The sequence below is a fragment of the Arachis stenosperma genome, chromosome 5, assembly GCF_014773155.1.
Source record: "Arachis stenosperma cultivar V10309 chromosome 5, arast.V10309.gnm1.PFL2, whole genome shotgun sequence".
NCBI classification, from domain to species: Eukaryota; Viridiplantae; Streptophyta; class Magnoliopsida; order Fabales; family Fabaceae; genus Arachis; species Arachis stenosperma.
Genome location: NC_080381.1, coordinates 115106103 through 115122856, shown reverse-complemented (window position 1 = coordinate 115122856; position 16754 = coordinate 115106103). Strand labels below are relative to the sequence as shown.

Here is a 16754-nt window from a genome sequence, read left to right as displayed (position 1 = left end):
TTGTTCGAGTAAAAAAAAAGTTGGGATCTTTGAGAAAATGCTTATCCGATGGTATTTTCTGATTCATCCCTTCATAAAAATTGAATTCAGATGGTTCAGTCAACAAAGAAGGGAGAAGATTTATTACATGTTTTAGTAGAATATTCCTATGTGAGTTTTGCGGAACTCTAGGGTGTTCTTCGCACTGCGTTCTTCACTCATCAATGATGTTGCGTTCATCAACAAGAGCTTCTCTGCGCTCCTTTCGGCAGCAATCTGAATCTCAATTTCGTACTCTTTCTCATCCCAAACCTTTCCTTTTTCCCATTACTCTCTCTTATAGATGCCATCAAGGACAGACACCATCTCCTATATTCTATTAGGAATCTCCAAAACCTTGACTCTGCTTTGCATCTCTTTCACAAGATGGTTTCCATGAACCCTTTGCCATCTGTGAAGGACTTTACCTTATTGTTTAGCTCCATTGTTAAGATGAAGCTTTACACAGCTGCCATTTCTTTAATCAAACACTTGTTCTCCTTACGACTCAAATCTGATATCTATACACTCAATATTGTTGTCAATTGTCTGTGTCGTTTGAATCACACACCCTTTGCTTTCTCTGTGGTGGGGATGATGTTCAAGTTCGGCTTGGAGCCCGACGTGGTCACATTTAACACCATTGTTAATGGTCTTTGTATTGAAGGCAATGTGGATTATGCTATTTGGTTTCTTGACCACATGGATTACTTGGGATATCAACCCAACGGCCACACATTTGGAGCAATTATAAATGGATTGTGCCATTCTAAGGAACACGGAAACAGGAAAGTGCAAACAAAGTGTTGATGTTGCGGGTTATACCGCAATTGTGGATAGTCTTTGCAAGGATGGGCTGCTATCTGAGGCTTTGAGTCTATTCTCCGAAATGATAACAAAAGGTCTTCAACCCGATACTATCACTTACAATAGCTTGATTCATGGACTATGTACTTTCAGCAGATGGCAGGAGGCTGCGTCTTTATTGAGCGAGAGGAAACAAAAGGGAATTATGCCGGATACGCATACTTTTAATATTTTAGTGGATGCTCTTTGTAAAGAGGGAAAGATTTCAAGTGCTAGAGCCATACTTGGTCAAATGGTTCGAATGGGAAAGGAGCCTACTGTTGTTACCTATAACTCAATGATTGCTGGTTATTGTTTCCAAAATCAAATGGAGGAGGCCATGAAAGTATTTGTTTTGATGGTTCACAAGGGATGCCTACCAGACATCAACACTTATACTTCATTAATCCATGGGTGGTGCAAGATCAAAAGGATTAATAAGGCTATTTATCTCTTGGATGAAATGATTAATAATGGTTTAAATCTGGACGTTGTGACTTGGAATACCCTTATCTATGGATTTTGCAAAGTGGGTAAACCATTTACTGCTAAAGAATTGTTTTTTACAATGCACAAATTTGGTCAATATCCTGATGTATTCAGCTGTGCCATTATATTGGGTGGCCTATTCAAATGTCATTTGTCTTCTGATGCAATATCATTATTTAGAGAAATGGAGAAGAATAATTTGGATCTTAATATTGAAACTTACAGTGTGGTGCTCCGTGGGATGTGCCATGCCGGAAAACTAAATGATGCACTAGAACTCTTCTCTTGTCTGCCAGCAAAAGGCTTGAAACCTGATGTATATACTTATACAATAATGATCCAAGGTCTATGCAGGGAAGGACTTCTGATTGATGCTGAAGAGTTGCTGAAGAATATGGAAAGAGCATGGCTGCTTGCCAGATAGCTGTACATATAACATCTTCATCCAAGGATTACTACGACGAAATGCTGTTCTGAAGTCAATAAAATATTTTCAGATTATGAAAGACAAAGGTTTTGCAGCAGATGCTACAACCATGGAGAGAATGCTTTTCAAGAATTTGTGCAGAAAATTGTTTGAATATATCAATATAACCTCTTAGTTCTTTATTTGAACTGATTGTACAGCAAAAAATTGATATTATTGAAGGATAAAATTAAAATTTATTTTAATATATCGTTTTTGTTCTCAATATTTTCGTTCTATTTAAGTCCATAACATTTTAAAATCGTCTCAATTTTGTCATGCCGTCAATTCTGTTAACAGATTCCTAACGGCAGGATAACATTGAGCCAATTTTGAAATGTTAAGGACTTAAATAGGACGATTAAAACGTTAGGGACAACTTTGAGACTTACTCCTAATGTGGAGACAAAAGTGATATTTTACTCAAAATTAAAAGTGTATAATATTTCAACTATGGTATCTAAGCAACTGATTCGATGATTTAAATATAGTTTAAACTTTAAAGTAAATACGATGGTGTTAACAATGATAAATTGAAAAAAAGAATGCACAATTTCTGAATTTCAAAAGTAAATATTTATTAAAATTAGAGAAAAGCTTAGTATACAAGCGATTAGGGCTTGTAACTATTACAAGTTCATTAACGCCTAATCCGCTAAAACACGCTGCAACTCCTACGTCACTTACACGCGCCATACAAGTCCCGCGTTTGTATAACTACCAAATTTAAAAGATTGTTTCCTTCTTTGTTTTCTTTCTTTTCAAATTTCATCGTCTTCTTCTCGCGCGTCTTCCCCTGATTTTTCGATCGTTCTTTTCCTCTCCTTTCTCTTGGTTTGTTCTTCGTCATTGACGTTAGTTTTTCTCTCTGTAACTCCAGCTTCGTTTTGACATGGTGTATTTATAGTTTTTGACATAGTGTATTCTGCAACCTCTGTTGTTGATGACCAGTTTGTTCGAAGGTTGAAATGACCTTTACCACCCTTGAAGATGCTCGAAAGTTTTACAGAAACTATACCAAGGTTGCAGGTTTTTCTACAAGAGTTCGGAGCAAATAGAAAGGAAAATGAGATTAAGAATCAATTGATTACATGTAGCAGAGAGGAAATGAAACTCTCATAGCAAAGACTCATTGATAGGAATTGGAATGATTTTCTGCTAAACTTTGGTCTTGGACAACAAGTGGCTTTCATGTATGTTGGGTTAAAATCTGCAGCAGGGGTGTAAATTTAATTTGTTATCGGTGTATTTATAGTCTGTGTTTGGGTGTATTATGCAGATCTCTATGCAGACCGTCATATTTGGGTTCCAATCTATCTGGATCACCTTCATATTATAGTGCCTGTAAATCAGACATTTTGAATACACCAGAGAGAGTTTAATTAATTTGGTCTTGTGGACAACAAGTGACTTTCAGGTAGTGTTGGGTTAAAATCTGCAGCAGGGGTGTAAATTTAATTTGTTATCGGTGTATTTATAGTCTGTGTTTGGGTGTATTATGCAGATGTCTATGCAGACCGTCATATATGGGTTCCAATCTATCTAGATCACCACTTCATATTATAGTACCTGTAAATCAGACATTTTGAATACACCAGAGAGAGTTTAATTAATTTTGGTCTTGTGGACAACAAGTGGCTTTCAGGTAGTGTTGGTTAAAATCTGCAGCAGGGGTGTAAATTTAATTTTTTATCGGGTGTATTATAGTCTGTGTTTGGGTGTATTATGCAGATGTCTATGCAGACCGTCATATATGGGTTCCAATCTATCTGGATCACCACTTCATCTTATAGTACCTGTAAATCAGACATTTTGAATACACCAGAGAGAGTTTTAATTAATTTTGGTCTTGTGGACAACAAGTGGCTTTCAGGTAGTGTTGGGTTAAAATCTGCAGCTAGTCTGGTGTTGGGTGTATTATGCAGATCTCTATGCAGACGTCATATATGGGTTCCAATCTATCTGGATCACCACTTCATATTATAGTACCTGTAGATCAGACATTTTGAATACACCAGAGAGAGTTTAATTAATTTTGGTCTTGTGGACAACAAGTGGCTTTCAGGTAGTGTTGGGTTAAAATCTGCAGCAGGGGTGTAAATTTAATTTGTTATCAGGTGTATTTATAGTCTGTGTTTGGGTGTATTATGCAGATCTCTATGCATACCGTCATATATGGGTTCCAATCTATCTGGATCACCACTTCATATTATAGTACCTGTAAATCATGCATAATTCAGAACTCTTTCTCTTTCTCCTCCTCTTTGCTGCTTCTTCTTCTTCAAAACGATTTTACCATGAATAATCGAAAAAAACGAGAAAACAGAGAGAAAAGACGTAAATGAAGAAGAAGAAGAAAAAGAGGAAAACGAGGAAGAAGAACGTGCAGAAACGAAAGAAAAGAAAAGAAGAGTAAGAGGAAGAAGAACGTGCAGCAAGAAGAATAAGAAAAATTTCAGAAACCATGAAAATCGAAAAAAAAACGAAGAAGAGGAAGAGGAAGAGGAAGAGGAAGAGGAAGAAGAAGACGAAGAAGAGAAGAAGAAGAAGAAGACGAAGAGAACCGTTTGAGTGGGGCGCGTGTAGTTACGCTCCATTCAAAATGAGTTAATGCGCGTGTTAATGAAGTTTGGGCTGATAACTTGTAAAACTTGTACGGCCTTTTTACTTGTATGTGTAGCAGGCCCCTTAAAATTATGCATTTTTCAAAAAAAGAAAAGTCATTGAAAAGGAAAAAAAAAATTTCATCCAGCAGTGTTTCCTGATTGTCCTTTACTAAATGCTTACAAAAATGTATGGCAAGAAACAAAACTAGCACTTTAAAGTTTAAAGATTCATTTAAAATTGTATTTGTAGTCTAACTGTACACTTAAATAGTAGCACTTCATCTTGTTCTCTTTGAGCCTTAATAGTTAATACTAATGCTTCATACATGAAACTTGTCATGCCATCTTCACTACGCAATAATGCAATATAATAACAAAATGTTATAACTTTTAGACTTTTCTTCTGCTTTGCACGGGGCCGATGACGGACGTTCCTCTACTTTCTTAATTCTTGAAGAAGGTTGCTAGTTCTTAAGAATTAAGATTGATGTTTTAGTATAGAAACTGATACTTCCATGTTACTTTTTGTTTTCCAATTGGCCACAGCACAACAAGAATGTTATGCATTACGTTATTCTAGTTATCTACTTCGTTTTGAGCTTCATTCATGTGGATTTTTAAGAATATTTGTATATATTATAGCATTTATTAATATATTTCTAAAATTAGATTAAATAATTTTATTAAAAAATATTATATTAAATAATTTAAAATTACTTTATATTTATTTTAACACAAAAGAGTATTCTTGTCTTTAAAAAAATAAAAACAAAACCACACACATACGCACCAAAGAGTATTCTCAATTTCTCATTGATATTGTTTTTTGTGCTTCCCAAATTTTAATGTAGTTTTTAATATTTCTTGAGCATAGATTTTTGGCCAAGTTCAATTGGACATAATAACTACTTTCACTACAAGAAATAAGGGGTTTAGTCACGAAAAAAATTGTGGCTAAACTCTAAGATAACCGTAACAACTATACATTGGCCAAGAATATTTGTGGCTAATCGGGGGTTGCATTTTTAATTTGCCACGATTTTAGCGTTATTAGCCACAATTTTAAACATCGTGGAGACCTTCAAAGAGCCACGATTTATATATCATTGTCTACGCATAATGCCGTGGCTAAATAAGAATAATTAAATAAAAAAGCATAATTCTACTACTTCATTCGTAGTTAATTTGTGCAGGCCGGGTTTTTTAGCCACATTTTTTTTGTGGCTAATGTAATTTAATCACACTATTTTTATGGCTAACTCACTATATTTTTCACATACAATTCAGGACTAATTTGTGCTAATTTGCTCTAATTGAATAATTTTATTAAATTAAAATTATTTATATATTACATTAATAACAAAAATCAAACTTTTTAAAATATATATCCAACATTTTTCCATAAAAAATACTAATAAAATTCAGTATAATAATAATATAATAATAATAATATAATAATAATAATAATAATAATAATAATAAATAATAATAATAATAATAAATAATATAAACTTATATATAATAGAAATAAAAAAATTTAACATAAATAAAATAAATTTTAATCCCTTCTAGATTAAATATATTTAAAATTTCAACTATTATTTATTAAATATATTAATTAAATGTCTAACATATCACTGGATAAACTAGGCACTTTATCACTGTATTTTGATAACAAAATTTGTAAAGAGTACAGAGCTGTATATCCATAGCTTTTTCTCTAAAGTTTCATCCAGTTTCTCTAAATTTATCACACATCATACATTTTCAACACCAAAGACCTTTCCAATTTACAGCGTTGCTCTACGAGCCATTACACCCAGAAATCGTATCAATAAATTTACGTCATTATCTCAATTTTGTCCATGCCCATCAAGTTACATAATGTCTTTTTCATCCATTTTCAAATGCCAAACTTGAATTGTCGTCTTTTTGCCAGTTGTAATTTCTTCCATAGAAGTGTCTGCAATGAATATAAAATTGAATAAAAAAATAAACTAATATTAGAATTCAAAAAATCACGTAAAAATTAAAATTTCATATACCTTTGACATTCACAACTAAAGGGTCATTATAATTTTCTGATAGGTATAGTTGGTTGAGACTTATTTCACCCAAACCTTCTGCAAATTCTTCATTGTTGTTGATATTCTGTGTTATCGTAATTCTGCTAAAAGGGTCTCTTCTGAATTATATGTTTTTGCTTCACGAAAAATCTACTAAAAAACTAACAAATAACAAAGAAAAAATCGTATTTTGAGTTTGGAGGATACCCTGTCATATGATAGGGTTTATATAGTGTGGTTAAAGAGAGTGCTTTTAAGGCAGAAAAGTAGGAGTTAAAAGACAACGTGAATGATGGGAAGTTATATTAAAATTTGTCCGTGATTATTTTAACTTTCCGCCAAAAACTACTTCAGAAGTTAAGCGCATATTAAAATTTCAAATTTTAAAAATTCAGCTTGACCAATGTTATTTAAATTGTCTTTTAACTTTCTTTCATCTTAAGAATATTTCTTTTATCCTACTGTTTATTATCTACTAAATATACCTTAAATTATTTTATTTTTAATACAATAGTTATTTATTTATTTTTTAATGATCAAATATAATAAAAAATTTAAATTTAAATTTTGATTTGTAATATTTTTATCTTTAATTTTATTACAATAACAATAAATAACCAAAAAACTACTTTAATAAATATATGACCATCACAATCTCTCATTTCATGCAGTTGATAGTTGATGATTTAAATATACTATTATTTAATTATTTACCTATTATACATGAAACAATATAACAAGAGTTATACATTAAGTAAATTTTGTAAATATTTTACCTGAAAATTTAATGTTTAATAAATTTTAATTACTAAATTAGTTACTAAAATTTTTTACATTAGACAAATTAATTATCAGATAAAATTGTTATAAGAAATTATATAAATTAATTTCTTTGTTACTTAATAAAATTTCAAACTTTTATATAAGTGACTCATAAATTAATTAGTATTAATTTTTTTATCACTGAAAATAATTGTAAATAATTAATTAAGAATATACCAATTAAAAATAGTAAAAATAAAAAATTTAATTCATAATTTCACAAAATAATTTTTAAAAAGATAATTATACATATAATAAGAGTACAGTACTCACAAAAATATATAGTATGTACTAAACCATATAAATAAAGACTAATTTTTTTAATTATTCTCATTTTTTTTAAATTCAAAAAATGATAAATAATTTATTTTTAATAAAAACTAAAAAATTTTTTATACTTACAAATTATTGAACTTTTATTATCTATTCAAATTATATTATTTAGTTAAATAAATTTTATCTTTATAATTAACTCAAATATTAGAATATTATCTTTATTTTTATAATTTTTATTTTATCTAAATTCATTTTTTTATATTTTTAGATTTAATTTCATAATATGTGTTAATGTTAGAATATTAAAAAAATGATACTATACATTAATAAATTTATTTAAAAAATTAATTTATTCAAGACAGAATAGCCATGGTACGTTAATGTAAGCAAGAAATACAGCTACGAAAAATATTGTTCGTAGCAAAAGATTAAATTTTAGCCACTGTCGTAATGTTTCGTGATAAATAGAAGATACGCTCATTTATTTTTATCACGATTTAGTGTTCGTAGTTAAAATTTGGTGGCTAAACACCGTTTTTGTGGTAGTGTTTGTTTCCATTTGTAAAACAAATGTAACCACTTATTATACTAATGTTATTTTGTAGTTTTTCTTCTAATTGCAAGAATACATTTTCTTTACAAAAGAGCTTTACACAGGAGATATTAAAAATATTAAAAATAATACTAGAAAGAGAAATAAAATTGTATTTATTTGTAACAACTAAAAGTCCAAAAATTAAAAGAGTATAATATATATATCAACTATAATATTACGTAACTAATTTATTGATTTAAATATAGTTTAAAGTAAATACGAATATATTGAAAAAGATTATTTTTCATGCACATATTATTTTATATTATAAAAATTATGTAATGATTTCATAATATTTATATTACTAAAAAAGTATAATTGATACGATAAAATAATTATTTAGAATTTAATTTAAATTATAATGTTCTGAATTTAAATAACATTTTAGGTCTATATGGTTCGTGACTAAGTGGTTGTGACCTGAGAATGAAAAAACATTGATCCTACATTTGGCTTAGACTTCTTCCATAAATCTCTATTTCATTGGTAGATAGAGATTTTGACCTTCCAATCTCTCTTGAAAGGGGCGCCATGAACTCTTCTTTTTGCTGGTATTATGAGTATTCTTTGATTATGGAGAATTAAGTTTATCTGAGAGAAATATAAGGCTCTCTGAGAAAAGAAAATCCATGAGCTCACTTTTTATTTAGCGAAGGAATATCATAATTATCAGTGATATTTGGTTTAATTCAGTATAAATGGACATATTTTATCTACAGAATTTTAAATTCATAAATAAATATAATTTAATAATATTTTAAATTATTTCATGAATAAATTATATAAAAAAATTAATAATGATATATTAGAAAAAAATTTTTGACTTTTTATGCTTCAAATATTCTTTTGTAATAGCAGTATCGAAAAAAATAATTTAAAAAATATTTTAAATTAATTTCTTATATTTTTGTTGCTAAACGAAATAATGAATTACTTTTAAAAAAATCATGAAGTGCGCCTAGCTGGTCCCGTTCCATTTTCTGAAATAAATATGGCAAATTATAACCCCGAAAAGGATAAATGACAAGGCTTTGATAATAAGAAAAATTATGAAAGAAAAAAAATTATTTTTACAAGAAAAGATCTTACAAGAAGTGGAATAAAAAAAGACATAATGAACAAAATAAATTAATAGAAAATGAATATTTCTATTGTGGTAAAAAGAGTCGTTGATCACGTATGTGTCGTACCTCAAATCACTTAGTTGATGATGACAAAAAAAAGAAACAAATTTTGTTTTTAAAAAATGTTGTTGAAAAGTATACCACTCATTATGAATTATTTGATTTTTTTAAAGATCCTAAACAAAAAATATTGATCATTTAATTAATAATAAAAAATTTAATATTTGGATTCATTAAATATAAATGTTAATAAATAATATAAGAAACTTCTTATTATTATTTTGTATTTAAATTTTAAGTATGATACATATAAATAATATTTAATAAAATATTATTGTGTTCAATAGAATATTATTATTTATGTTTAAGAATTTTAAAATTACTAAATTGGTCAAGTTCAATAATAATAATAATAATAATAATAATAATAATAATAATAATAATAATAATAATAAAATTTTTAGTATATAATACTGTTTTTATACACGGTGTTACTTAGATAAATTGTTCCAATCAAAAATATAATTTTACTGTACATGTATCTTTATTTATCTTATATTATTATTATTATTATTATTATTATTCGTTTTTAGAAAAAATTAGCAAAGACATGTAATAAAAATATTTATCTTGTAGATAATATAAGTTTACATACCATTCTTAAAAGAAATATATATTTTACTCATCTTGTACCAATAGAAAAGTATGTTAATATAATTATTAGCTCAGGTAATGTGATAGAAGGTTTTGGAAGTGCTATAATTTATTTTTTGGAGGAAAAAAATTAATAATAAATAACGCACTATTATCTACTAAGTCTCTAAGGTAGCGTTTGTTTGCGAGACAGAGACAGAGAGACAGAGACCAAGAGACAGAGACAAAAATAAGTATAGTATTGTGTTTGGTGTGATGGTGTACAAGACTGAGCTATATCTCAGTATCGTGTTTGGTTTGAAGTAAAAGATGAAGAATAAATTTATGAACTTACTAAAATGCCCCTTTAATTTCAGCAAAGAACCCTAACCCCCCCAAAAACAATTTCATTTTCGATAGTGGCAAACCCTCACCCCCTTTCTCCTCTCAGCCATCGTTCCTGCTGTCCTCTTCCGGCAACGTAGGCTGGAGCCTGACCCGTGGCCGCTTGGACCTTAGGTTTTTAGCCTTTTTTGGTCGGATCGACGAAGGCCCCTCGGCAGTGATCCCTGGTTCGACTTGGTGGACCCGTTAGTGACCCCTGTTTTGTGACGCCGCTGCGAAATCGATCTTTGTGGGTGTGCGTCGCCACGGTGCCGGATCTGTGCCTCTGTTCGTCGCCGTTTGTGAGGTAGCGTTTGTTTGCATTACTGTCTTTTTTGTTTTGCTCCTTTCTCAAAAACCTTAATTAGTTCATCTTTAATTTCGGCTTCTCTGTTCAGACCTCTCAACCGTTTGTCGAACATAGAATTGAATTTAGAATTTAAAATATTGAGTGAAGGCATTTCTCAGGAATTGCTGTCAATAATTGCTCATATTTGTCTTCTAATGGTATTTCGTTTATGTATGTTTTACTGTGAAATTGTAATTCTGCTGGCGAATATTTGCTCTACTGAAAAGAGAAGTGAGCTTAATTAAGCAGATATCTGTTCCAGCAACTATCTAAAATTTAACCTTTTATCAATTAAATAACCTGTTCAATTTGAGTTATCCATTTATTTGTCCACTTAACCATCTTTCTACTTTAATCACTCATAATAAAGTGTTTATATGTACTCAAATTTTGTTATTTGAACTTTGCCAAGTAAGAGGTGACACAGTTAACACTTGATATGCAAGTTATCATAGAATTTTCCTGGTAATTGTTTGCGAGATGTTTGTCACGAAACTAGCTGTAAGGCCGTTTTGTTGTAGTTGAAAGATCCTCCTAAGATATATCCTATAGTTGGTTCTCTAGGTTCATTTTATTGTCTTGCAATTTAATGCAATTCAGATTAGGAGCTGTTTTGTGACCATACTCTACTGCTAAGTGTAGTAGCAACTAATTTAGCTAGCAAATGCACTAAGCACACTTGATTTTCTCTCTGCATCAACTAATTTGTGGTTTCAATGAATTTGTCCCTTTTGCTTCCTAACAATGGTTTGTAGTGCAGTTGTTAGAAACAGGCTTTTTGTGTCTGCCTGTGTATTAATTTGTTATTGTATATGGTTGAGAGGGTTTATGCAAACTATTATATATACAAAATGTATATACGTAGTAATTGCGCAAAGTGAAAATATTTTGGGGAATAATGACATATCCTCCTACACAAAAATTGTTCATTTCTTCTTATCTGATATTCATCCTAACTAGTTGACCATTTATAATATTGTTATAATGTAACCTCCTGTTTGTGAATGGTGAATGAGTTAACAATTTCTGAATCAGTGTAATCTGCAATACAAGTCTACAGCAGTCTTGATGATATACTATGTCTAGATGCTCAAACTATTCTAAGAAACTTTCCTTTTGTTTAAAAAAAAAAAGAGAAGAATTGGTACAGAGACATGATTACAACCAGAATTTTTTTTTTACATTTCTGCATTTGTTTCGGTTGAATCATCATTAGTTGTTTCATATATGAATCCTCTTCTTCTTTTATGTGTTGTGTGTACTACATTAAAATTGTTTGAGTTAATGTTAAATTTGTAGGCTGGTTAACAATGGCTTTCTCAAGTCAAAGATCAACAAGTGGTACGTACGGCAGCGGGAACATAACGGGAGACCGTTTTTGTGAGTGTGGGTTAAGAGCACCGTTACAAGTTTCGAATAGCGTGGCCAACCCGGGTAGAAAGTATTACGCGTGTCCAACAAGGCGATGTGAATGGTTTAGATGGGCAGGCCCAAATATCCAGCCTTCTGACTCCGGAGATGATCGATCTTCTCAGCTTAACTTTAATTTTAAGACGAGCGAACGAGTGGAAAAACTTCATTCTGATGTTGTGTATCTGAAGTTTCTAATGTGCGGTCAACTTGTTGTCTCTGTTTTTTGTGTTTTGTTGATCATTGTTGTGTTGTGTAAGTTGTAGTATGGCCTTTGAACAAGATGTGAATAACAATAGCACATATTTGGTATAAAAGATGGAAGGAATTCATATTTTGAACCAATATTGTCTCAAGGCCATTTTTGCCTGTGAGAGAAATTTCACCTTTGTTTGTATAAGTGGATATGTATGTTTACACTCATGATGTAGTTCTGATGAAGTCATTTGGCTGCCAAATGTATCAACATGTTGCCTATGTGTGTGTTATAAAACACTATTTTTGTTAAAAAGAATTGAAACAGAATTATTAGACTTACTAGAAAGAAATCTTTGTAAGTTAAATCCTAATACAAATTAATATAACCGGAAAATGGAGGAACTTGTTAAGCTTGATAATCAACCACCAAAGTATTCATCCAAAAAAGATCAAAACAAAGGAAATTCCATAGTTAAGGAATCAAAACATAGCAACACACAGAGGGTACCAAAGTTTTACCGTGTTAAACATAACAATGTTCTTAAATCCTAAGACCCAACCTCCAAAAAGTTAACACCCTTAACCAAGCTTAATACCAGAACCCAATGTTAATAAATTTAACTAGTCTTGAACTTTATATAATGGAACGCACAAGCGCAATCATTTGCGAATCTGACAAGCCCCAGAAATGTGCATACACATTAGGACTCTCGGCAAACTTCAGAATCGCCCTCACCACATCGTCATCACCGAATCCAAGCTGTGTGAGCTTCTCGCCAACCTTCCACTTCTCGTTCACACTAACAATGGCATCAGCTATCAGCTGGGCATTCTTTCGCTGGTCAGCCGATGATTGCTGAATCTGATCGGCCATCCTCTCGAGTACGTCAACTTGTTTTCTCTTCCTCCCGCATAGCCTTGTGCTTCCCACGATCGCACCGGCCTCAGAATGTGATGCTTGTCCTTGCATTGCTGAAACTCCCTCTTGGTCTGGAGGTGGAGACATCTCAGACTGATCAAATCTAGCAGCAGTGTCGTCTGTCTCCTCGTTAACCTGTTCCTCCGCATCGAAGCCACTAACGGCCCCGGCTCCCGTGGCTCTATCCCTGCCAAATATACCTTCCAGCCGGTGAAATAAAGGAAATGGCTTGCCAGGAGTGTAGAACTTGGTCGGATGTGCCTGCAAAACATGTACAACGGAATCAGTAATGTTTAGAAAATAACACAATTCCAGATAATCAAACTCGTCAAACAATACATGCGTAGTAATAACGAATCCGAATTAGTGGTGATTTGGGGTTCAATACATGAGTAGTTAGAATAAAAAAATCTGAATTAGTGGTCATTAGTGGTCTTTGCTTCATAACCTATTTAGAGACTACGATGTTAGAATAAAAAATCATAATCATGTCTTGTTGTTCTGCTATCTGATTAATTCTTTTGTAGTCAATGCTATTGCTCAAGAAGCATTTTTTAAAAGAAAAAGAAAAAAAAATCTAGATTGTAATGCTCTTAAGTTCACTGGTAACTAGGATCCTATCATGTCAAATTTCAATTCAAATAGCGAAATGCTAAAACAGAGCAATCCTAAAGGTGAAAATTTTCACCCAAATAATCATGATTGATTAAATTATAACCCAATTACTCAAACAGATTTATCAAGTAGCACAAAATGGCAACCACCCAATGGAATTCCTCAAACACACGCACCTTCAACCAAGTATCAAGGACGTCTTTGCTGTCAACCTCTACACATTCTTTCTCGTTGTTCCATCTGAATCCGCTACAAGCAAGCATATCAGCGGCGTACTGGTACTTCTCCTTGAGCCGCTTGTGCTTATTCTTGCAATGCTTCGCGGTCAGTGTACAACCGGGGAAAGCCTCCAACATCTTCAAAGCCAGCTTCTCGAATGTTCCCGGTTTAAACTGCCCACAGTCAGCCCTCTGACCGTCAACGACAAACTCCTCCATGAAGCCAACAAAGGCCAGTGTCTCTTCATCACTCCACATTCGCTTGTTCTCCATTTCTTGCTACCAACATTAAGATAATAAAAATCCTACATTAATGATGTAAGTTACAATAACATTAATTAGCCAAGGTAATAAAGTAGGTCATCAAAAATTACGAATGGAGTAGCAAAGAATTACACTACAAACAAAATTAGTAAAACTGGTCTTTACCATAAGAGATGAAATAAGGAAAAAATATTCAAGTAGTTCAATTATTAAAACACTGGTCGTTGCCACGAGAAATGGAAATAAAACAGCAAACAATATCACAAATACGCAGTAACCGAAAATTAAATGATGTGTTGTTACAATGTCTCGACACTCTACTATTTATACAAATTAACTTGCCGCCATTACAACATCCCTAAACCACACAACACTACTCCGTACGACTTGCACGCCACTCTTCATACATCTCATTTGCTATGTTGTCATGCCAGTGACTCCACTCGTTCGTGTTTTCGACCACCTCGATCAATCCATGTTGTTCCTCGTCTCCATCGGGCGTAAATTCATCCAATATGCTACCTTCCTCCTCCGGATCCATCCCATACTCTTTCTAATGAAATTTTGCAGTAAACAACAGGCAATAATTATCTGAAATTGTGTCTTTACGGGATAAAAGCTAGGGCTCCTTAAGATGGACCACCTCTTCTTCATCAAACCAAAGCATCACTCAATGATATTCCTTGCAGAAGAGTGTACCCGGTTAAAATATTCTTGGTAGTTGCGCGGTGCACGTGCTCCCTGGGCCCACTCTTTTACATGATATCGAGTCCCTCTATACGGTGCGAGAAACCCCGGACCATTTGTGTAGCCGCCATCAACTAAATAGTAATTACCTATGCACAAATAGTGCAAACAACGTAAGACGATGGCTATCATGAACTCAATCTAGTTGTATATACTTAACTCTAGAGATGGCAGAATTACCGTGGGGTATCTTTAGACTATTACGACGAGTTATTGCATCTCGAAGTACCCGTGAATCAGATGCCGAACCCTCCCATCCACTGAGTACATAGACAAAACCCATCTCCCGGTTACACACTCTTAAGACATTCGTGTAGATTTTACCCTTTCTTGTGCGGTACCTTGCCTTCTCAGACTCGGGGACTATCACCTCTATATAAGTGCCATCTAATGCTCCTAAGGAACCCTACCATCCATAGAAAGCTATGATATTCAGATACAGAATCCATCAGATAAACATGAATCATAGAGAACATCGAATAAGCTCTACCTTAAACCTTCGCCATGTGGGGTCAACACAGTCCTCGGCAACTGGTGTAGCCTTCGCGAACAACATCCCTTGAATCCGTATTACAGCCTTCAACACTTTATCAAAATACTTACTAACTGTCTCGCCGGACCTACAAAATCTAACATGTAGACTGATGTGGAATTTATAACCCACACTTACTTACCGGCAAGTGCACCGGGTCGTACCAAGTAATACCTTACGTGAGTAAGGGTCGATCCCACGAGGATTGATGGATCAAGCAACAATAGCGTTTGATAGAATTAGTTAGGCAAGCAGAAAAGGATGTTGGAAGTTCAAAAGCATTAAATAGTAATGTTAGACTTTCAGAAAGCAAAAGCAGCAATGAGTTGGGAATAATATAATGAGAAGATAGTTAAGGTTTTTGAGTTATCTATTTTTCCGGATTATTTTTTATTACTAACTAATTTAATCATGCAAGATATAATTTCATGGCAAACTATATGTGACTAGGCCCTAATTCCTTAGACCTTCCTATTCTCCTCTGAAATTCATTAACTGCCAATTCCTTGGTCAGTTAATTCCAATTAGAGGATAAAAATCAATTTTCAGTTTATATGCCACCAAAATTCTAATTGCCTAAAAATAAGGGGATTATATGTCACGTATCCCATTAAATCCAAATAATTAAAATTTAGGATAATATGTTTCCAAGCTGTTGTTCAAGTAAAGAGCTTTTCCAAGTTTTATAAGAACTCAATTAGAACATGGGTCATACTTCCGTTCCACTCATGTTCATAAAATAAAGAACGAAAACAATTATTGAAATATAAATCAAAGCATGGAATAAATTAGAAAGATCAAACGAATTAATCCATTACAAATAGACAGAGCTCCTAGCCTTAACAATGGAGGATTAGTTGCTCATGGTTCAGAGTAGAAAGTAAGGATTGTGGTAAAAATTCTCTGTGTCCCTGTCTAAATGTACAGAGTTCTTATTTATAACTAATCCTAATAAATTTAAAATCTAATTATCTAAAATTAAAAATAATATATTTTCCTAGAGGATAAGATTTGAATTTAAATTCAAATTAATTAACAGATCTTCAGTTGATGGGTGGGGACCACTTGATTTGTCCATTCTGCAGCTTCTAATCTGTGTTTTCTGGGCTGGAAAGTGGATCAAAACAGCCCAGACTTCGTAACCAGCGTCATTTGTATTTTTGCAAATCGCGCATGT

At 32.4% G+C, this 16754-nt stretch overlaps 2 protein-coding genes and 1 pseudogene across 2 annotated transcripts; 2 read left to right on the top strand and 1 right to left on the bottom strand.

The window, feature by feature from the left end:
- The first annotated feature begins 207 nt into the window (after positions 1-207).
- LOC130981143 (putative pentatricopeptide repeat-containing protein At1g12700, mitochondrial) lies at positions 208-1955 on the top strand (annotated as a pseudogene).
- Positions 1956-11984: 10029 nt separating this feature from the next.
- On the top strand, positions 11985-12350 carry LOC130981142 (uncharacterized). The gene has a single exon (XM_057904764.1). The coding sequence runs from the start codon at positions 11985-11987 to the stop codon at positions 12348-12350; it is 366 nt and encodes a 121-aa protein (XP_057760747.1).
- Positions 12351-12916: 566 nt separating this feature from the next.
- On the bottom strand, positions 12917-14307 carry LOC130981141 (uncharacterized). The gene is made up of 2 exons (XM_057904763.1): positions 13993-14307; positions 12917-13462 (listed from the first exon to the last, which is right to left on the bottom strand). Exons 1-2 carry the CDS (start codon positions 14305-14307, stop codon positions 12917-12919), a joined length of 861 nt encoding a protein of 286 aa, XP_057760746.1.
- Positions 14308-16754: the final 2447 nt, after the last annotated feature.